Genomic DNA, 22,700 nt, shown 5'->3' on the forward strand with positions numbered 1-22,700 from the left:
TGAGAGGCTTTGGAGAATTCAAATTACCCAGAACTCGAACAACCCGTAAAGGCTTTTGTGTGTCTGTATGTGGTGTGAAAATCTGGAACAGTCTGAGTTTACAATTGAAACAATGCAAAAATATTCATAGATTTAAATTTCTCTACAAACAGTTGGTCTGGTCACAGTATACTCAATGATGGGTTTTAGTGTGCTCTGTAATGTCTGTCCTCTTACCATTGCTGGTATGGATTCCAAAATAAAAAATAAAAAATAAAGTGTGCGTATGTATGTACATATATGTACTTGTGTGTGTGTAGATATATATGTATGTATATGTATGTGTGTTTGTTACTTGTAGTTATTACTGCCTGTTACCTGTGGTAATGCAATTTATAATTTATATATTCTGTATTCAGTTATGAAGGCTCTAATTGTTGGTTGCGAGCTGCCGCTTAGATGCTTGTATCTGCCCGGGGCTGTTGATGGGTCTGTATGCAATGATGGGCTTAGCTGCGGGAAGTTTATTGTTTTTTTTTGTTGATGAGTGAGTATAGGGGTGGGATTTAATAAGTTTTCTTCGTCCCACTCCTTTTTCAGGCAAGTTTTGTTTTTTGTTTTGTGTATTTTCAACACGTTCTCACTCCCAACTCGTCAAACGTGTGACGCATGGTCAGGCTCCCTCTGCTGCACTTATGGACGCGCAGGGTACCCCTCTCGCGTCGGGAATTGACGTGAAGGGTCCTCCGATTGAAGAGATTGCCGGGAAGTGCCTGTTGTCGGTATATTTAGACATTTTCCAAATCACATTGTAGTGACGTATACAGAACACAATAAATTATATAATGTAAACAACTACCTGAAAAACAGGTAGAACGATACTTTTGTATGGTTTATTGCATTTACGGAGGGAGTGATGTATGCTGGGTAATGGCACAGCTAGCGACTGGGTGACTTTATTCACCCGCTTCGGCTGTTATCAGTCCATACATTAGCGTTATTAGCACAAACCAGTCCCATAGATATGGGCCATCTCCTGCTAGATTGTTCAGAAGGTTGTTCTCATCCATCCAGATGGAGGATCACTAACAGGAGCGTGGGAAGACTCCAGAATCCACTCTGGCTGGAATCCGGTGGATATGCAGTGTGTACAGGTAAGACCATTTAAACGGACAGCATTTATAGAATGACTATTAAAAGTCAGCGAGTGTCAGTAATGTTAATGTGGTTATGTTAGTAATACACCGAGTGCTAATATAACAGCTTTAAGATGCATTTGTAGATGTTATTACGTGTTTTACCGTCTTTATGGTGCTAGCTTAAAGTTACGGTGTAAACGTTAGCTTATATTGGAGTAAAGCTGTTACTGGTTAAACGATGTTAGCACAGAAATATTAGCTTCTGTCATGACTGATGAAGTTACTAGTTAATAAAGTTTTCAGTAAAGTGTTTAATCGCAGCCACAGACTGACAGCAAATATCTCGGTTAGCTTCAGTGCATCTATAATAAATATGTGCAAGTTTCAGTGCTTCGTTTAAACTGTATGATACTTATACTGACCCAGGGTCAGTGTAAAATACAATCCTAGCTGTGTGAACAAAGCCTGGCTCCTTTAATCCTGCGTGACAAACCTCAGGATGCAGGTTATTATTACTCTTTCCTGCTGGCACACCTGAGAGTCAGCTAGAAACTTACAGTGACGTGGACATCATGCAAAGACTGCCAGACTCTGTAATACTGCAAATGATCAGTGACTCAGGTTAACACTAAACTTTAAACGGCACCTCTGTGTCTCTGTGTGCTGAACATCTAGGATTGAGTCAGGCTGCATTGACTGTGGGACTTTAATGTGTTAAAAGCAGGTTGAAGACGGCTCAGAAACATTTGAAGATTAAAATTTAGCATTATGGCTGCTGGTGGTTTGTAAAGCCTCTACTCAGCTGTATTTTTGTTACTAATTTATGTTTGTTGTTGTTTAACACAGATTTCAGAAGAGCAAATATGCTTAATAGTTTAACTAGATTTCATTTGTCAGTGTGGGACTGCTGAGTCACCTGAAGAACTCATTTCATTCATTCTCCACATGATGTTCATTTACAGAAATGTTTCACAGGAACTGATTCCTCCCAAAGGTTGAACTAGTGTGTTTCCATAGATTACCTCTGTATGAATGTACTTCTTAAATGAAGGCAAGTGTTTGTCCTGTTTTGTTCCTCAGGTACAGTACGTGATATCAAGGGCAGGCGGTCAACACTGGGGGAAGACAAGAAGCAGACGTACTTCCAAGAGGGAGCTGCAGTGAGGTCAGAGGTCAGAATCTGAAACAGCTCAGGTTTATATTTTAGAGGTTATAAAAAATCAAAATGTATTTATAAAGAAACCTTTAAATAATAGTCATAATTATGATTATTATAAGAAATATCAAACATTTAAGTGGATTTTCTGTTACACATATTGTGTTAGCCCTGCAATAAACTGGCAGCCTGTCTTTGTCCTGTATCAGCTGGGATAGGCTTCATCCTCCCGCAACCCTGAATTGGATACATTGTATTCCAATTATGTAATCTGATCATTTACAAACTCAAGGTTTATAATCAAAATGTAAGTAATAATTATAAAATGGGAAAGCAGAAATAAGTGTGACATGAATGTAAATGTGTGAGCTGACATAGAGGACAGCTACATGTAGTCTGAAAAACCTTTGTTGTCAAGTTTGCTGGTATATCAGCACGAGATCTTCTTACATAGAAGAGACATTAAAGTCTCTAACTCAGTGAAGCATTATTGGTCCCGTCTGTTTGGATAAATATAGTAAGTTGATGTATGTCCATTTATTGACACATTTTCTTAAGTGCTTATCCAGCTCAGGATCACAGTGGAGCTGCAGCTGGATATGTTCACTAAATAAACCTTACAAAAGTCAACAATAAACCTGCATCCATGTACGTTGTTGTCCACAGGATGAGAAAATCAAACTGGAAGACTGTGGAACATGTTAATAAATGTTTGTGTGTTTATGCCTGTGTCTTTCACAGGAGGCGCTGGAAGGTTTCCCTAATAGTTCCTGGTGAATCAAAGCAGAACCATAAAGGTTGCTGGATTGCATGATGGCCTTACCCCTGAGCAGTCATCCTGTTAAAGGAGGAACCAGTTAGAAGCTGTTTTCAAAGTAGCTGAGCAGATTTCATCTCAAGTAAGCGATTAACTGTTTGTTCATCTGTTCTGCCACTTAAAGAGCATTTAAGGACGTCTTTCGAGTGTCCAGTTGAATTAATTCTACTGGCTCTCATGGTCATTTGTGATTATAGACATATTTTTCATGTTCATCCAGCTATTTAGTAAATTCTATCTATTTAGTAATATCCGTCAGCTATAAAATGTAATATAAATATAAAAATATCTAAATATCTCCTGTCCTTTATGTTTTAATGATGTAAGTCTGTTTACATTAGCATTCCTCACATATCAATGAGATGCTGTACAGTACAATCCTGCTGACACAGCAGAGGGATAACGACGGCTATTCAACATCGTTACACGACACATTCGAGCTGCATGATGCAGACAAAGTGACTAAATCATCTTTTTTGTGGTTTATTGTCTTCAAACCAGCAGACAAAGCTGATGGCAGAAGATGTCGGAGAAGAACTTCAGGCCGTGGACTGAAAAGGTATTTTTTTCTTGTTATCAAAAGACATTTGGAGTGGCAGCTTCTACAACTGGTTGTGCTAAAGTAAAGCTTACAGTCTAAGAAACCACAGTGTTGATATTCAGCACAAAGAGAAAAGCTCACTTGTTTGAATTAATTTACAATCATAGTTTTATAAATTCTGACTGTAAACAGCTTTTACAGCTTTGATATTGTTTGACACTCGATATCAGGTGATGGGTTTAATTTAAAGGTTTCTGTGTCCCAATGAGCCATTCACACTGATCAGTGTCAGTTTAACTGTAACACATTCATTATTTAGATTCAACAAAGAAATAACTGAATGTAAAAAAATGGCAGCCCTCAGGCAGGTTTATAGAGATATATGCATGCATTATGAAATTTATGTATCCCAGATAATTGTTATACATCTAGTCATGGCAGACCCACCTCTTCCTCCCAAGTTAACTGCAACCCAAAAGAACTAGTGGGGCTATTTACACACTCACAACCAGTGTGGGGTAAAAAGAGCCACCAAAAAGCTGTCAGCCACAGATGTGCTAGAAGAGTTAGAAACTCTACTTATGGAGAAACTTTCTAAGTCTAACAGGGGACAGGTACTCCTGCCCAAATAACATGATATAACCCCACATACAGCCCAGCCATAAAGTGAACCAAGTCATTTAGTTAAAGACAGCATGGGACCAAATGCATGTAACCAGCCTGCATCAACCTGACATTTCTTCCTCCTGAATTAAATGAATGAATGGATGAAAGTTAAATGACTACAAACCTAAAGCCACTAGTTCCCACACTGGAGCTCCCTGACACTGTGTGTTAACCGTATTTAGCTTGTATCAACAGTTGTAACAGGCTAAGCCACCTGAGACACTGCATTGAATTTGTTCCTGTCTTAATGATTTCAGCTGACTGGTTTCAGCTCAGATGTTCTGCTTTTTCCTTTCAGTAGATCAAAGCAGCTCGTGCTCCTTCTGCTTCCAATTTAGAAGAAGAAGAAGAAGAAGGCGAAGGCTTCAGCGAAGTGGCGTTCATGGTCTCAGTGAACAGTCACGGTCACACACTGCATGTGGTTTTAAAAGCAACATGTCTGTTCACCACAACAATGGAGATGTGTAATATTAGTGCAGCTACGGTTTGTTCTTGAACATCAGTTCTGTTTTCTACTTTGATCACTTAGACCAAAAAAGTGTTGTTTTCAGATTCTTTCTTTTAAATCTATAAACCACCTGTTCATTTTTTTATTACAATTAGTTTCACATGAATGTTAGTGTTTCCTTTATGATCTTTTAATGCTTACACTACACTGTACACGTCTACATTAGAGACATTTCTGTTGACTCAGAGTTGTGAAATGTTCTTTTGTTTGATGCACAATATGAAGTTCATAGTTTTCTTACAAATAAAACTCTAATGACAAACATGAACAGCTGTGCTTATTTCTGAGACATGAGTTTTTGAGTGTGTTCATATTTAGACAGTGTGCATCTGTCTGCTGAAACTGTAATGGTGAACCTGAGGTGATGGTCAACAGAAGGCAAATATAAAACAATATTGAAGTAATGTCTTTACCCTCTGCAGCGTGTGGACGCTGTGCACACAATCACCTTATTCACTGTAGTAAACGTGCACCGCTAGCTCACGTGACTGACTGTCTCCATGGTTACATCGTATATTATTAGCTATGCAAACAGCTTCCAAAGATACCACCATAGCTCTCTACAGCTGTAACACTTAAACACTTTGCAAATCATTTCATGTTTTTGATAGTTATGAAGACAGAATATGTTTTTAAGGTCATGCTAGGCGGTTGCTGTGGTGGTTGCTGTGGACTTGGCTGGACCGCGTCCGATTCCTGTTATTAGCTGTCCGCCGCAGGAAGGCTGCGTTCCATTTACAAGTAGTGACAGTCTGCCGCAACTCGAACTCAAACCCCGCTTTGTTCTTTAATTATAGGCCTTTTATAGCCGTTCATGACACGCACACACACACATAAAGCATTTGCCTCACCATGAGAATGCAACTTTACCTAACCTAACCTTAAAGTATCTGATATAGGATAGAAAAATGAAGCAACCAGAGATTTAATGATGAAGACTCTGGGTTCTGTAGTTCACGTTTTACAGTCCTGAATGACTCTTTGCATATGATTTATTGAAGAGGACTTTAGAATGCACTTTACATTTAGACTGTTGCTGTTTAATTTTTTACATTGTTGCCGTGTTATGTCATGAATAAGGTTCACCTGCTGGGGGTTTGATGGATCAGCTGGACAATACAGTCAAAGACAGACTTCATTCATCATATGCAAGAATCCTAGTTGGATTTTTGTTGTCACTCGTGTTTTTGAACCAAATATTGAAAACAATTCTGACAGACTGGATACCTGGTCAGGTGTACATTACCTTGTACTCAAGCATCCCAGGACAGAGCCCTGCCCCACCATGAGCCTGGGTGGATACGTGGTTATAATATAAAAGGACCGATACTGAATATGAATATTTCATGAAAATTGAATTATAATACGAATTAGTAATAAGGGTTTCTCTGCGCCCTTATCTACCCCATACTCAAAGAGCTGCGGGCAGAGAGGGTGACAGGAGTGGATGGCACTGAAGAGAACATGCTCGGTTTCTGGAGTCTCCTGGTCCTGTCAGTATTAGTAGGATGCATCTGCTGTGTCTTCTTGTGGATGCTCACCTACCTTGACTCGTTCCAGCCTGGTATGGATTTCCCAACACTGCAGACAGTGGCCCACGTCAGAGACGTTTAATATTGATTACATATGTCTGAATTGCTAACCCTAACCCTAGCTCAACAGACCACAGTGCCCTGGACTGTCAGTATTATTACATGCTGTGAACATAAGTAGCTTTGATCACAGTTTGTTGTAAAAGAGAAGGAATATTGGAAAAAAGATCAACATTGTGATATTATTTCTTCCAAACTGACCAGAAACATGCTTGTCAGACTCTCACAGCAAAGGATCAGACTCACTGTGCATGACAGCTCAGGCCAATGATGTCTGTTAGATTGTCAGCTGTTTAGTGCTTCTGTACAGTTAGGGTCACCGTCTCTATTTCAGAATAATTAATATGCGGAAAACACTAAAAGTTGATTGTCTTCCAATATTCTAGCATAATTAAAAAACTTTGACTTTAAGTACATATTATTAGTCCTAATGCCAGCATGATTCTTCATAACTCCTGCTTTGAAATACTGAACTTTAAAATTTACCTGATGAAAGATCATTTACAGTGGCACTCTGTCAGGATCATTCTGACTGTAAGATCACTGTATTAATCTGAATCCTTCTGAAATGTGCTGTGAATGAATGCTGATGCAACTCACTGTGGGAGAGCTGTTAATAAAATGAATCTGTGACACATGCAACACATTCACAGAGGAAGAGGACACAAAGGGAGGACACGCAGAGGCTGTGTTGAAGTCAGAAATCCAAATCTTTATTAAAAAACAGGCGGCGGTTACAAACAGGAAGACAAGCAGTCCATCAAACAGTCTACAGGGTCAAACATACAGAGAATTCAAACAGCAGTAAAAAATAACTGGACACTGAAAAACATAAAGCAATGTGTGACGCAATAGAAGGAAGCAGCGCAGTATATTCACTGAATTATCATCAATTACAAAAGAGAAAAACGACGATTTCTAAGGATCATTTTCTTAAATGCAGTTAGAGTGTGGCTGGTAAAGATGGAAACATACAGAATGTAAACTGTGTGAGTTTGGTGAACTTTGTTAGTAACAAATGAGGTAAAAAAAACAAAACAGACAAAACACAGAAAGAGGCTCTCAGTATTCATTAATAATTAGAAAGAAAAATTCTGGTCGTGGATTTTTACAGTCTTAGTTCCGCTCGCTGTCATCATTATAATCATCATGATCAATGGCGAGGTCCTGAGGTGGGTGGGGCTGTCTCTGGTGATGTCACCATGAAGGAACAGCATCTGGCACGTGTTGGTGAAACATCCCAGTACACTGGTGTAGTTTCCTCTCCAGCTGTTTGACATGTGACACTTGAACATTAAGGGGAAGAAGAAGAAACAGTGTTAGGTCAGGTGACCACTTGGTTTCTAAAGTAGCTGACAGGAAGTAACCAGGCCGTTAGAAATGGATGGCATGTGTTTAGAGTTACTGTAGTTGGGTAACTCTACTTACCAAAAGCAGAAGCACACAGATGAAGGATCAGATGCTGAATGTTGCAGGAACATGCCTATGTGCGGTGGTCATTCAGTGCTGCTCCGGCAGGTTACACAGTCCAAGACTGATATGCTGCCCATCTGAGAGTTTGAAAACACACATGCAAAGATTTATTTTGTATTACAGTCAAAGTTGGATGTTCATTTTTGTCCTTTAAAAATGTTTGTGTATTTGAAAGCACTAACATTTAAGGATGACTCTAATCGTCTCTCTCTAAGAGTGTCTCCTTTAAAGGGGAGACAAGTGTATCCACTGATCCACGTCACTTTACCTGGATAATGACTCCTCCCCCCTCACTCAGAAACACTCCTAATATAACCAAGCAAATAAATAATATTGAAGATTTACTTACATCATTACAAAAACAGCAAAAACATCTCCCTTTGATTCCATTTCTCCATTCCTGCTGAACATCAGGCAACAAATATCTCAATAAATCACAGTAAAATGTAAAGCACATTCTTTCTCTGCTTTGTCTAACCTCTGCAGAGCCTCTGTCAAGAAAAACATAACTGTAAGCATAAAACAAATATACATTCATAACACGTCACTGGACAAACCTCGGTCAGTTGATTTCCTCTGTGCAGTGCAGACGAGCATCAGTCAGCGAGTGACTCTGCTGGTTCTTCTGAGGAAACACCACCGTCTCTCCACACCGTCACCATCTGTGAGCACAAACTGCTGCTCTGCCAGCATGTAGGAATCACATATCACACACACAAGGGTGAAGAAACATCAGAGCTCAACTTTGGATACTTTAGATCTAAACAGATCAAAGCAACTCTTAGTTTCAACAATCAGTGAAAAGACAAACAATGATACCAAACTGATTCTGTATGAATACAATATGGTATTTTCAATACAGCTGTCAAATTAATTTATTAAAACTAATACAGATATATGTATATTTCTTTTGATAAATTAGTTTGCTAAATTATAAGAATATATTTTTATTTTTTTTTTCATTTAACAATTGCAACTGAAAGAAATTAAATATTGAACAAAAATATATTGTCACATTCTGAGCATGCTCAGCACGCTGACAGACTTGAAGTTGCTACAGATTTTAAGAAGTGATAATTATAGGGAAGAAACTTCTCTTTTTCATCCGTTTAATCAAACATTTGATGCCTCAGCTGTCTCAGTCTATAGCGTTCTGCAACTACAACTAACCTGAAGCTTGGATTTGGCTGCAGGTGCCCCTGTACATCCTTCTCAGCAGCACACATGTGGGTACCATTTAATCACACTTCTTCCTGAGCTTTGCTTCATCACAAGACCAAAGGTGGCATCCTGTGTCACAGTCTTATCATCATCCAGAAGAAACATTTGAAGAAACATCATGGAAAAGAAACATTTACGCGCCTCCTGGTTTTGTTTTCTGATCCTGCAAAAAGACTGAGGACAACAAAGCCCAGAGAACACGAGATACACAACATCCAACATTCAGACTCAACAGCCTCCATAAATGAAGAGCACCAGGTTGGTTCAGTTATAGTAGATATGAGCATACTTCACATTACTGGGTATGAATAATAATGAGGAGGCAAACTTTGAAGATGCAGAGCATGATGTCCCATCATCAGACTGTAAACAAACATCCACCAGGCTTCTTTGTTGCCAAAATTGATGATTCTCCCATCAGGGATCAGTAGAGTGTAGAAGCAGCAGTCACTGAAATATTACCGTTTCAGATAAGAAATCTAGCACATAAAAGCCAGGGTGGGAGGGATCTCTGCAAACTGACTTACCTCTGCAAGTGTGAAGCTCAACAAAAATCTGACTCTCCAGTCACAGACAAACAAAAAACTCCAGCTGGGAGATAGAAAACGCTGTCTGGGTCTTGCTGGATGTTGCTGGTCAGAGTCCCACATTAGCAGAGTGCTTCTTGGTCCCACTGACCCATGTGGACAGCGACTGTGGAGAACTGTTCTGGAAAACAGAGAAGAGAATTAAAATGACAAAAAGCCAAACAGGATTTCCACAAAGACTATCTTGGAATCAGCAATCAGAAAATCACTAGTTCATATTTCAATTAAATATGAACAGGTTCCTCAAATGTACGCAGTTCAGATCTGATTTAATTTAATTTCCTTCACACAGCACATTCGTCCAGGCTGACAGGTAAACATAGAATTAATCTCAGGTAACATGACTCATAGTAGAGATTCAGTAAGAAAGATTGCAGGCTCTAATATTATTACCACACAATCCAAGGACACACCAACAGCTCAGATTTGTAGAACTATTTAAACAAATGTCTTCTGAATATTCAATTCAGGTTCACAGTGGGAGGGGGGGGGGTCGTGGAATTTTTGAAATAAAGTCTGCAACACAGAAAGAGCTGTGATCAAGCTATTTATTACTGCGCCAACACACATCAAACATCACAGTTCAGTCATGTCAGCGCTGCCACAGAAGTTGTGCTCCTCCTCCTTTATGCATTCCAAGGAAGAGGGAGGAAGTTACAAACTGATCCTACCACACTTCAACGGATCAATGGTTAAGCTGTTTTGTGCCCTTGGCCTTATCAGCACCTGTAAAGGGAGTTGTTTTCTCAAACTGCTGACGCTGAAGTAAGTTCATCTAGTTTTAGAAACTTTCACTGAACAGTCTATAACAGTGTCACAACTAAGCATATGCATAAGCACTTAAATACTTAAAATGAGAATAACAGAACATTTCTATTACAGAGGCTAGAGCCTGTCCCAGTAGTCACAGGTAGAGCACACCTGGACAGGTCACCAGTCTGTCAGAGGACTAACACAGAGACAGACATCAGAGTAACAAATCTATTTAAAATTAATGTAAGTTTGCTGCAGCTGTATGTATGAACATGTGTTTCTGTGCTCACAGTCCACCTCTCAGGAACCTGCAGTTCACTTTTAGTCTACTTTAAACAGACCTCACAAAAGGCTGATGTGGCTGGATCAGTAGTCTGATTTAAGTACGATACCTTTGGCCAGGGATTAATCTGGTGCATCGCTTCACTGCAGTCTTACGTATTTTCCCCACACCTGAATAAAAAATACTGATATATACAAATAACAGCTTCAGCTGATGCAGCCTGACTCAATCCTAGATGTTCAGCACACAGAGACACAGAGGTGCCGTTTAAAGTTTAGTGTTAACCTGAGTCACTGATCATTTGCAGTATTACAGAGTCTGGCAGTCTTTGCATGATGTCCACGTCACTGTAAGTTTCTAGCTGACTCTCAGGTGTGACAGGTGTGCCAGCAGGAAAGAGTAATAATAACCTGCATCCTGAGGTTTGCCATGCAGGATTAAAGGAGCCAGGCTTTGTTCACACAGCTAGGATTGTATTTTACACTGACCCTGGGTCAGTATAAGTATCATACAGTTTAAACGAAGCACTGAAACTTGCACATATTTATTATAGATGCACTGAAGCTAACCGAGATATTTGCTGTCAGTCTGTGGCTGCGATTAAACACTTTACTGAAAACTTTATTAACTAGTAACTTCATCAGTCATGACAGAAGCTAATATTTCTGTGCTAACATCGTTTAACCAGTAACAGCTTTACTCCAATATAAGCTAACGTTTACACCGTAACTTTAAGCTAGCACCATAAAGACGGTAAAACACGTAATAACATCTACAAATGCATCTAAAAGCTGTTATATTAGCACTCGGTGTATTACTAACATAACCACATTAACATTACTGACACTCGCTGACTTTTAATAGTCATTCTATAAATGCTGTCCGTTTAAATGGTCTTACCTGTACACACTGCATATCCACCGGATTCCAGCCAGAGTGGATTCTGGAGTCTTCCCACGCTCCTGTTAGTGATCCTCCATCTGGATGGATGAGAACAACCTTCTGAACAATCTAGCAGGAGATGGCCCATATCTATGGGACTGGTTTGTGCTAATAACGCTAATGTATGGACTGATAACAGCCGAAGCGGGTGAATAAAGTCACCCAGTCGCTAGCTGTGCCATTACCCAGCATACATCACTCCCTCCGTAAATGCAATAAACCATACAAAAGTATCGTTCTACCTGTTTTTCAGGTAGTTGTTTACATTATATAATTTATTGTGTTCTGTATACGTCACTACAATGTGATTTGGAAAATGTCTAAATATACCGACAACAGGCACTTCCCGGCAATCTCTTCAATCGGAGGACCCTTCACGTCAATTCCCGACGCGAGAGGGGTACCCTGCGCGTCCATAAGTGCAGCAGAGGGAGCCTGACCATGCGTCACACGTTTGACGAGTTGGGAGTGAGAACGTGTTGGTATTTTATGTTCAATATAGGTATTTGTTGTGCCTGAAAATGAATAAATAAATGAATGAATGAAATGAAATGAAATGAATGAACACTCCGCCGCATGCTATCATTTGCTTTAAAAATTGAGATTTCATATTTATATTACAGAAAGCATTAATACAGTACATTAAGTATCATTTATTCTAAATACAAGTAGGGAAACTCCGGGGAAAGCATTTCCTGACAAGAAAATGAATTGCATGAACGCTGTTATGACAAAAACAAACCAAAAGCTTTTAAATGGATGTTTCTTTTTTAATTTTTTAGATCAGGGTTTTACATCAGAAATGCGCATAAACATGTAGATCATGACCACTCATCAAATACACTGACCTATTAAACTGCCTCATTTATCAGTTATCTAATTGCTTCAGAGAGGGATTGTGCATTCATTAATATGCTTTGGTTTTTCTCGTTGGAACTACAAGAAGCTGGTTTCCAAAGCAGACCTGAGAGCTGATAATTACAAAAAACCCCACTTAAACGATGTTAGACATGATCTGTGATCAGTAAGCAACACTTTGCACCTTTCAACATTGTTTGTTTTTACAAAATGGTTTCAGCACAGGAGTTGTGAAAGTGATCTTGCTTTTTCTTGCAAGATTCTTTCTCCATTTTAGGCAGTGGCCAGTCATCAGACGGGTAGAAGTTGTGCTGCTGCTGTCTGAAGTGGAAGCCAGACTCCTCGCAATCGGACTCCACACGGATGCTGACCCTGGGCACAGGCTGGTGTTGTGGGTGTTGCAGAGGAGGGCTGAGGCTGAGTTCAGAGTCGGCACGTGAGGGGGGACAGGAGATCTTCAGGTGCAGAGTGATGCTGAGGAACAGTGGTGATGGAACACTTTTACTCTCCATGACTTTCACAGTTTCCAATTTTTCAATTTATTAGGAAATCAGACCTCAAACTGAACCAGCAGTCCTGCAACAAATCATCCTTCTGTTATGTATTTCATTATATTGTCTTTAAGGGTATCATTCATTTTATAATTTCTGGCTAAACCATATTTTTATTAGTACCAGAAAACAAAGCTTTAAATATATTTCTCTACAGTGGTTGGCAGTTACCCTCTGCAAAATGTAACCAAAGGTTTAACCACTGAGAGGCAGTGTTTAATAAGTTGGAGTGTTGAGGGTTTTCATGTGCTGTTGCTCTTTTCACTTTTGATATTTCTGTTTTGCTCCATGTCCTCAAGAGGCTTTGCTTTCCACAGGTCATAGCCACTGTGTCAACAACTGGTGATTACTCTGTGCCACAGCGGCTACATCCTGCCAGAAAACTTGAATGTGAGTGTTTTTGGCATAACCATCTGGTGTTTTGAAGCTGGAAACAAAGAGCAATGGGTAGATCTGACAGTGAAACTCAGGACTCAGGCTCATTAGCTGTCAACTTGAAACTGATCAAATCGGTCAATGAGTTTATGCTCGATAATTTTTCTGAGTCCAATATTGACCATAATTTATATAATAAACTTCATGTTTGATTGATTGACCTGAAACTTGCAATTGAGTTTTCAATTTCATAAAAAAAGAAATTAAGGAATTCCTAGTTATATATTACCCTCTCGCCCCTGCGGGTTCTCTACAAGAGGCCTGGGAGCTTGAGGGTCCTGCACAGTATCTTAGCTGTTCCTAGGACTGCGCTCTTCTGGACAGAGATCTCGGATGTTGTTCCTGGGATCTGCAGGAGCCACTCACACCTAGTGCTCCAATTACCACTGGGACCACTGTTACCTTCACCCTCCACATCTTCTCAAGCTCTGAGCCCTTGGTACTTCTTCAGCTTCTCGTGTTCCTTCTTCCTAATATTGCTTTCATTCGGTATCACTACATCTATCACTACCTCCCATCTTTCTCTGGTTTTCTACCACTACTATGCCCGGTTGGTTAGCTATCACCATTTTATCTGTCTGTATATGGAAGTCCCACCAGATCTTAGCTTGGTCATTCTCGACCACCATAGGGGGCGCTTCCTATTTTGACCTTGAACTTGTTTCTGTATATTATGCCAGCCACTTGGTTATGGTGTTGCCCTGCATGGCATGGTGTGCATGTGATAGACCCCAGGCTCTGTGGATCTTGTGCTCAGAGCTTGTTCCTGTGCTAGCATGGTTAGTGCCTCTGTGCTGTCTTTCAGTCCAGCCACTGGTAGGACTTCATGATGTCAGCCACTTCATTTATCTGCTGGTGGTACATGTCGTGCCTATCGTTCCACGATGGTATATATATATATATATATATATATATATATATATATATATATATATATATATATATATATTTGGAATGCCATTTAGGAAAATTTTAAATATATACATTATTTTTAAAGAGTCTGAATATATAGAATGAACAATGAATATATTGATTGAAACCTTTATAATATAAGATATATTACTAGTCAAATGTTTGGACACATTGTCATTTATTGTTTTTTCTTTATTTTCATGACTATTTACATTGTAGATTTTCACTGAAGGCGTCAAAACTGTGAATGAACAGATATGGAATTATGTAGTAAACAAAAGAAGTGTAAAATAACTCAAAACATCATGGCAAGAACCATTTAGCTAAGTAAAAAGAAAAGCCAGTCCATCGTAACTTTAAGAACTGAAGGACAGTCAGTCCAGAAAATTGCTAAAACTAAAACGATCTAAAATATAAAAGATGTTTCGAGTTATTATTTTATTATTATGTTATGTTATTTTTATAGCTGTCGAAATTAACGCGTTAATTGCGATAATTAAATTTTGGAATTAATTACGTTAGAATATTTAACTATTTAGCGCAACACGCAGATAAGTCGCTCCCATAATTCCAGTTGATTTGTTTACCGCGCCACTGAAAATGGAGAAGCAGGAAGCGGATGGCCTTCTGGATGGGGAATTTAAATACAAGAAGAACATAGATGGGACAATAAACAAACACGTTGTAATTTGCACTCACTGTAGTAAAGAGTTTCAATTTCACCGTTCAAATTCGACCTTAAAATACCACCTTAATGCCAAACACGCGTTTGTCGGGGCAGCAGCTTCACCCGGCCTGCGTCAGACCACTCTTAGTGAACGCAGGCCACTCGGTAAGTCTTCTTTGGACAAACTGACCGACAATATAGCCAAATGGATAGCAAAGGACTGCAGACCGCTAAGCATTGTGGAGGACAAGGGCTTTGCGGATGTTTTAAAGGTTGCATCTCAGGACGCGTCCTACAAACCCCCAGCGAGAAGCACAATAACAATTCGAATCCACGAACTGTATGAAACGGAGAAAAAGAAAAAAGAAGAGGCTTTAGTTCACACAGAATGCGTGGCTCTGACAGGAGACCACTGGACATCATTGAGTAATGACAATTACCTGGGAGTTACTGCGCATTTAATCACTGAAGCCTGGGCGCTGACTATAATGAAAACGGAAGAGCGGCACTTTGCGGAGGCTTGTGCAGAGCAGTTCCAGACTGTTGCTCGCAGGTGGAGAATTGAGGAGAAGGTGACAACAGTAGGCACGGACAGTGCGCGCAATATGATCGCCGCGGCTCGCATCATGCCATTCAATCACATGCCGTGTACCGCGCACATTCTACAGAGATGCATCACAGTGAGTCTCGCAGACAGTGGCTTTGTCACTGCGCTGGCCAAATGCCGCAAAATTGTTGGCCATTTTAAGCACAGCCCAGCAAACACAGCAGAGCTGAACGCAGAGCAGGTGTCACTGGGGCGCAAGCAGGAGCCGTTGGCCCAGGGCGTGCCTATGCGCTGGAACTCCACGCTGGAGATGGTGAAGCGCTTGATCCACAACCAAACTGCAGTAACCGCGACTCTGGATAAACAAAAGCATAAACTTGTCCTCCTGACGCCTCCAGAGTGGGACAAACTCCAGAGACTGGAGACACTTCTAGAGCCCTGCAGGTGAGCCTGTCATTGTGACCATAATTGTAGGTTTAGATTAAATGTATCAAACATACATCTTAAATCAGTTTTGTTATTATGAAAATGTCTTATTTAAAAAATAAATGAAATCAAATATTTTATTAATATTACCTAGTATTAAAAAGCTTTTTTTAATTTGCTGTCTTATCTCTCTCTCTGTGTGTGTGTGTGTGTGTGTGTGTGTGTGTGTGTGTGTGTGTGTGTGTGTGTGTATTCCACTGCAGATATGTGACTGAACTGCTGGGAGGAGAGGCCTACGTCTCCTGCTCTGTAGTTCTACCAGCCTTCTGCCACCTGCGCCGTGTCATGGAAGTAACTGATGAGGACCCTGCATATGTGGTGAGGTTTAAAGAGAAGTTTAAGGAAGACCTTGCTTCCCGCCAGGAACATACCAACTATGCATGGCTCCAGATCGCAACTGCACTGGACACACGTTTTAAAGACCTACGCAGTGTGCCCAAGACTGACAGAGAAGCAGTGTGGACCACACTGGCAGGCATGCTGCATGAAGACTCTCCTAGAAGATCACACACTGCAGAAGAAGGTCCAGCCAAGAAGAGGCTGAGCCTGCTGCAGATGGACTCTGACTCTGAGTCAGAGGAGGAGGTACAGCAGGACAGAGCCATACAGCGCTACAGAGCAGAGCCCTGCACTGCCTTAGAGGACTGTCCCTTACAGTGGTGGGCAGCTCATGCAGGAGCCCACAGCCAGCTGGCCCGCCTTGCTCGCAGATACCTGGCCACTCCTGCCTCCACAGTGCCCTGTGAGAGGCTGTTCTCTGTAGCAGGGCACATTGTGAACAAGAAGAGGTCTGCTCTGCACTCAGAGAACGTGGACAAGTTGGTTTGTCTCAGCAACTGGCTGAAGGATGAGTAGACCAGAGGACCGTGTGTTTAGAGCTTGTTCTATGGTTGAATGTGATTTAAACAATACTTTTCACTGTTGTTCATATTTTTTTGCACTAATCTACCTTACCCAAAAGGATGATTGGAGATTTTTTCTATTTTGCCTGTTGAATTAGGCCTATGTTCTGTGAACTTGAAGATGTATATGGATAAAACAATGTGCTAGATTTAAACGGGTGGAAAACATTCAGTAAAAATCCCTCACAATTATTTGAAGCCCTGTTCTGCTTGTACTGCTTGTACTCACAATTAATAATAAATAAAACAAACAAGTGTGTTAAAAACCACTATCTGTCCCGATTTTTACATATATATACACATATACACATATATTTCGAGTTGCGATTAATAAATTTTTAGGCTGTGATTAATTCGCTTCCAGCACAACACCCAGCCTACGTCAGACCACGCTGAGTGAACGCAGGCCACTCAGCGTGGTCTTAGCATTAAATAACACTAACAAGTGTGTAAAAATCCGCTATCTGTCCGTATGTTTGCACGCATTTTGGTCATATTTCGAGTGCGATTAATCATGATTAATAAATTTTTAGGCTGTGATTAATCTGATTAAAAATTTTAATCATTTGACAGCCCTAGTTATTTTAAAGAGTGCAGTGGTGAAAACCATCAAGCACTATGATGAAACTGGCTCACATGCGGACTGCTCCAGGAAAGGAAATCTAAGAGTCCTCTTTGCTTTTGAGGATGAATTCATCCAAGTCACCAGCCCCAGGAAATGGTGGCTATTTTGAAGAATCTAAAATATTAAACATGTTTTGAGTTATTTTACATTTTTTTGTTTACTGCATAATTCCATATGTGTTCAGGGAACGCAAAATGGGTTAACAATTTAAAGCTGTTCTGCAGCAATGGAGGTTGATCAAACTTTGAAATTTGGTGTTCTACTTTTCTGGAATACTTACAACTCTGTCTGCATAAAAGCAGTGTTGAAACACACTGTGGTACCGTACCCTCATGAGCATCAGTAGAACAGTATTCTACTTCAGAAAGTAGTGTGTTGCTACAAAAATTGCGAGAAAAAGGCCATAAACAATGGAAGCGAGACAGACCATCACTTAAACACTAACAGTTAAAAATGTAGGTCTTTCCTACAGAGAAATTGCAAAGAAAGTTAAGGTGTCAGTGAGTACAGTTTCCTTCACCATCAAAAGGCACTCAGGAACTGGGGCAAACTCAAACAGGAAGAGGTCTTGCAGACCCGAAGACATAACTGAATCAGAGGACAAGTTTCTGAGAGTTAACGGCTTGCCTGATAGGCAGCTCACATGACAACAGCTTCAAAGCACAGCTTAGTATTGGTTGTATTAAGCAAGTCTGTTTCAACTGTGAAGAGAAGACTTTGAGCTGCAGATTTGACAGGATGAGTGTTAGGGTCCCTGGGTCGTTGACCCAGTGTTTTGTGTTTTTTGGTTCTTTGATTTTGTTATTTCATTATATTCTAGCTTTGCTTTACGGGTTTTAGGATTATTCTTAGTTAAGGTTCTCTGGGTGGGGTTTGGTTAGAGTTTTAGTGTTCTGGTTTTCTGTCTGTGTTCCTTAGTTGCTGTCTCCCCTGTCTGCTGTATTCCCACGTCCAGTCAGTGTCTGTGTCTGCCCTGGTCCCATGTCTCTGTTCCCTTTGTTATAGTGCCTGCCTGTGAGTCTGTGTTATGTTTCCTGTTTTACTTTGAAAGTTCATGTCTGATGTTAATGTGTCTGGTTTTGCTTCCCCTTGTCTCATTAGGCCTGATTTGCCCCAGCTGTGTTTCCCTCCTGTTACCCATTCCCTGATTGCTCCCTCTGTGTATTTGAGCCCTGTGTTTCTTTGTGTCTGTGTCGTGATCTACTGTTTACCTAGCTGTGTGTTCTGTCAGTCCTCTGGTTTAAGTTTATTTTGATTTTTTCCAGTTATGTTATATTTTGAGTTTTACATTAAAGCTGTTTTGAGTTCACGACTGTCTCCGGAGTCTGCACCTTGGGTCCTATTCCTGTCTGCACACAGCCACACATAACAATGAGTTGCAGCAAGAAAGCCATTGCTAAGGCATGAATGATGATAATAATTTTATTTTTTAAAAAACAGGGAAAAAAAGCTTGTCTGTCTTTCTGTTCTTTCATTATAAAAGATGGATATAGCTATTGTGACATCCTCCATTGGTTTCTAAAGTCTAATAGTCTAAATGTCACTAACCCTCAAAACATCACTGCTGTTTTTTAGTTTAGTTTTTGTTGTTTATTTCTTACATTTGAATCCAAAGTTACAGTACAGCATGTTGCACATACTTTTTTCAAAAAAGATTTCAGTCGCAAAATTATATATATAAATACCAACTGTATAACTAATTTTCTGCTAACTTCTAATCAGCTGGATCTCGTAAATCCTCACAGATTCCTAAATGCTTCCTAAATGTTTATTGTGACAGCTGGGGGATCATGTTATTGGAGCTAAAATGGACCGTTTTTAACATATTTGAAATGGCTAATGACATCAGGCCAAGTGGACTGAGCTGTGTGGATGCATATTCAGTCAAAAGCTTCACTTCATCACAAAACTCTGAGAAAAGATTGCAGGACTGTTGTATCAGACTACTAGTTTGAGCTAAACGGAGTGTCATGTGCACATAAACAAGATGTATAACTGAACCTTTGAGTTGCATCTATTTAAAAATGTAATCGGTTTTGCATTAGTGAAGGTGAAGTGTGTGTTTTTTTTTTTTAAGTTACATTTTTTTATCCCAGACTTCAACATGATTCAGATACACCTGTTAAGATCATACTTAAAGGAAAAACATGTTAAGATGGAGGTCCATTCTCAAATTGGCTTCAAATGTTTGGGGTATTTACGGATTCAGATTAAAACATACTAAATTGAATTTTTATAGCTATGGTTTGCAGGATTAAAGAAGAAATCTCACCACCAAGGATTATCAGTTTACTACATGGTATCTTGAAATAGTTTTTGTGGCCTTACAGGATCCTTGGAGTGATTTTAGAAAGAGACACAAACACAGTCTCTGGGGGTCACAATCCCCGATAAATGGCAGGATTGTACCAGAAGGTGTATCTGGCATAAAATCTGTGTAACATGATTGAAGCAGCGTGGGATAGTCTTGAGAATAGAACAAAAGGCAGAAAGGTCCAAAGAAGACCTTTGAATGTCCTTCAAGATGCCTTTAGAAGTTTTCTCTTTGACACTTAACTAAATAACTGAAAGCTGCCTCGGTGGCTTTAATTTCCATTCATGTTTGCACATGTTTGAATAAAGCACTGCACCCCTTTCCCAGTTTTCTAACAAAATGTAAAGAAATGAGGGGTGGCTCGAGATTTTTCACATTACAGTAGATAGATTTTTTTGGGGGGGGGAATAAAGTCATAATGGTCATTTCTTCATCTTCTGGTCTTAATTAGTTTTGAAGAGTTTAAAATAATTTCAATGCACCATTGTACAACAAGTAACTTTAACTTATTTTGTTTTTGAAGACTGATTTCTTTTAAGTGTTATACAACTTTGGGAAAACTGGGCTAAAATTCAATGAAAATAGTAAAATAAAAAATAATAATAATTTTTGCAGTCACAAAGTTACGAACAGTATTTATAGCAGGAATCAGAACAAAGCTATAAAACAATTGTCACATAGTACCAATGGCTCCGATTTCACTCCTATTGGTATCAAAATGTCACAGTTGACAACACACGTTTTGCTTATAACTTCTTGCTGTTAACAAAATGACAAACTTACAGTAATGGAGATAGCTGTCAAATACCAAACATACAGATCTACATAGAAATAAAAATAATAATAATAACAATTAACATAACAGTTTCATACACTGCACTATACAGTTTCTATGAAAGTGCACTGGATTACATCTCCATTATCTATATACTCCATTGTCTGTATACTCTATATCTTTCCAATACAGAGACATCACAAGCTTTCAAACATAAGCTCTACAAATAAAAATGTCTAAGTCTATGATCATCTAAATCATCACCCTACATACTAGGGATAGAAATACAATACAGAAGCTGATAATTCAATGAAATGTGTGTTTCTTATTTATAACTGTGTTTTGTGGTCTGGAAATAACAGTTTTGTCCCCAATGTTCCTGTCAGGTGAATATATCAGATCACTGTAGGGCACGTGCAATTTCAGCACACAGTACCTGTGGTCTAGCTCATTTTGATCAGATGTGACTGTTGAGTAAGGGTTCGTCTCCTGTAAGAAGCCACATGCACACATATGGACAGAGAACATATGCACAAAACAACACCAAACAAGCATACACAGGCATGTAAACACATAACATAAATACAAACACAGAAACACGAGAAATTATTAAGTACATTCACTGAAAACTGGCAGATACTGTGCATTACTTCAACAGTCAAAGTGAAATCTACAAAAGATCCAATGTCACAAACAAGATCGAATGCTGTTTGCACCTCATCTGTGTTAGTTAATAACACTGAATATTTACAACATAAATTATGCTGACACATAGGTAATAGAAATGATTAGTGTACTCACAATCTGAGGATAGGCTTTGGGTGGGAGAGTTATTTTGGGAAAGGTCTGACTTTGAGTGGGGCTTTGTGGTCTCCATGTGAATCTTCACTGGAGGGTTTGCAGAGCTGTCAGGCTAAGTGACAAAAAGAGGAAGCAGTTGGCATGCAGGAGAAATTAGAATCTTAAAGGATAAGACTTGATGTTTTTATTAGAGACCTTAAAACCCAGGTACACCAGCATACAGCAGCAAGCAGCAACCATCACTCCTGTTAACAAGTCATCTACCTTAAAGTGTCTCAGACCTATCACCTTAATGTCTGCAGTCACTAAATGCTTCGAGAGGCTGATTCTGCAACAAATAAAGGCCTCCCTCCCACAAAACCTAGACTGTCATCAGTTTGCCTACAGCACAAACAGATCGACAGAGAACGCCATTGCCACAGCCCTCGACACACAGAAATCTGCCACCTAGAGCAACCAGGAAACTATGTCAGAATTCTGTTGATAGAATACAGTTCAGTGGTTACTACCGTTATTATTCTTGGAATCCTGGTTGACAACCTGATTAACATCAGTTTACCTCCCTCCACCTGTGCCTGAATGAGGGACTCTCCACCCAAGACTGTCATCAGGCTGGGACCTGGCTGCTCCAGTCTGCATGCCAAGTATCCTTGGGCAAGGTACTAACCCCAAGCTGCTCTCCGATACATCCATTAAGTAGCCAAAAGGATGGTTCCACAGTGTGCGAACTCAACTTTAAAATATGGAGGAGGAAGTGTGATGGTCTGGAGCTGTTTTACTGGATCTAGGGTTGTTGAGGGGCACCCTGAACCAAAACAGCTACCACAGCATTCTGCAGCATAATGCAATACCCTCTGGTATACGCCTAGTTGGACAACAAGATAATGACCCAAAACACAAGTCTAAGCTATGCCAGAACTGAACAGAACCGCAAAAAAAGAAGAAGATTGTAAGTTCACAAACATGGAGTGAACAGCACAGACTCCATACGTAAACCCCATTGAGTTGGTTTGGGATGAACTGGACAGTAGAGTGAAAGCAAAGCAACCTTCATGTGCCACACATGAAGGTTGCAAAAGGAACTTGTGCAACAGATATGTGTAGAACTTTCTGAAGAATATTTGATTTCTATTGTAGGAAGAATGCCACAGATGTGTTCAGCTGTTATAT

At 39.8% G+C, this 22,700-nt stretch overlaps 2 protein-coding genes and 1 long non-coding RNA gene across 22 annotated transcripts in view; 2 read left to right on the forward strand and 1 right to left on the reverse strand.

The window, feature by feature from the left end:
• Window positions 1-318: 318 nt before the first annotated feature.
• On the forward strand, window positions 319-5,068 carry LOC143419564 (uncharacterized). 3 transcript variants are annotated; one of them, XR_013099568.1, is made up of 6 exons: window positions 319-761; window positions 1,054-1,133; window positions 2,199-2,290; window positions 3,016-3,173; window positions 3,593-3,650; window positions 4,597-5,068. It is a non-coding gene; the product is annotated as an uncharacterized LOC143419564 (long non-coding RNA). The 3 variants fall into 3 exon arrangements; XR_013099566.1 differs by lacking the exon at window positions 319-761 and having other exon boundaries at window positions 768-1,133; XR_013099567.1 differs by lacking the exon at window positions 319-761 and having other exon boundaries at window positions 768-1,133; window positions 3,596-3,650.
• A 2,021-nt stretch (window positions 5,069-7,089) lies between these two features.
• slc4a5b (solute carrier family 4 member 5b) overlaps window positions 7,090-22,700 on the reverse strand; it is a 74,345-nt gene continuing 58,734 nt past the window's right edge. For 7 of the 18 annotated variants that reach the window (XM_076886858.1, XM_076886860.1, XM_076886856.1 and 4 more), the window contains 8 exons: window positions 21,166-21,218; window positions 11,988-12,989; window positions 11,616-11,695; window positions 9,042-9,800; window positions 8,429-8,554; window positions 8,221-8,271; window positions 7,827-7,948; window positions 7,090-7,684 (listed from right to left, as the gene is read on the reverse strand). In XM_076886858.1, coding sequence (XP_076742973.1) covers window positions 12,719-12,989; window positions 21,166-21,218 — 324 coding nt within the window. In that variant the 3' untranslated portion in view covers window positions 7,090-7,684; window positions 7,827-7,948; window positions 8,221-8,271; ... (2 more) ...; window positions 11,616-11,695; window positions 11,988-12,718. Of the gene's footprint in view, window positions 7,685-7,826; window positions 7,949-8,053; window positions 8,178-8,220; window positions 8,275-8,428; window positions 8,555-9,041; window positions 9,801-10,824; window positions 10,900-11,615; window positions 11,696-11,987; window positions 12,990-21,102; window positions 21,219-21,530; window positions 21,643-22,700 lie in introns of those variants that run through there. The other 11 variants (XM_076886854.1, XM_076886848.1, XM_076886850.1 and 8 more) reach the window with 11 other exon arrangements.
• On the forward strand, window positions 15,393-17,290 carry LOC143419565 (E3 SUMO-protein ligase ZBED1-like). The gene is made up of 2 exons (XM_076886869.1): window positions 15,393-16,071; window positions 16,317-17,290. The coding sequence occupies exons 1-2, from the start codon at window positions 15,569-15,571 to the stop codon at window positions 16,966-16,968; spliced, it is 1,155 nt and encodes a 384-aa protein (XP_076742984.1). The 5' UTR covers window positions 15,393-15,568; the 3' UTR covers window positions 16,969-17,290.

The sequence above is a fragment of the Maylandia zebra genome, linkage group LG7 (genome assembly GCF_041146795.1).
Source record: "Maylandia zebra isolate NMK-2024a linkage group LG7, Mzebra_GT3a, whole genome shotgun sequence".
Taxonomy (NCBI): Eukaryota; Metazoa; Chordata; class Actinopteri; order Cichliformes; family Cichlidae; genus Maylandia; species Maylandia zebra.

Bases quoted from the DNA above. Each gene is read 5' to 3' on its own strand.
- LOC143419565 (XM_076886869.1), top strand. From the start codon at position 15,569: ATGAAAACGGAAGAGCGGCACTTTGCGGAGGCTTGTGCAGAGCAGTTC. The intron at 16,072-16,316 runs GTGAGCCTGTCA...ATTCCACTGCAG, and splicing joins ACACTTCTAGAGCCCTGCAG to ATATGTGACTGAACTGCTGG.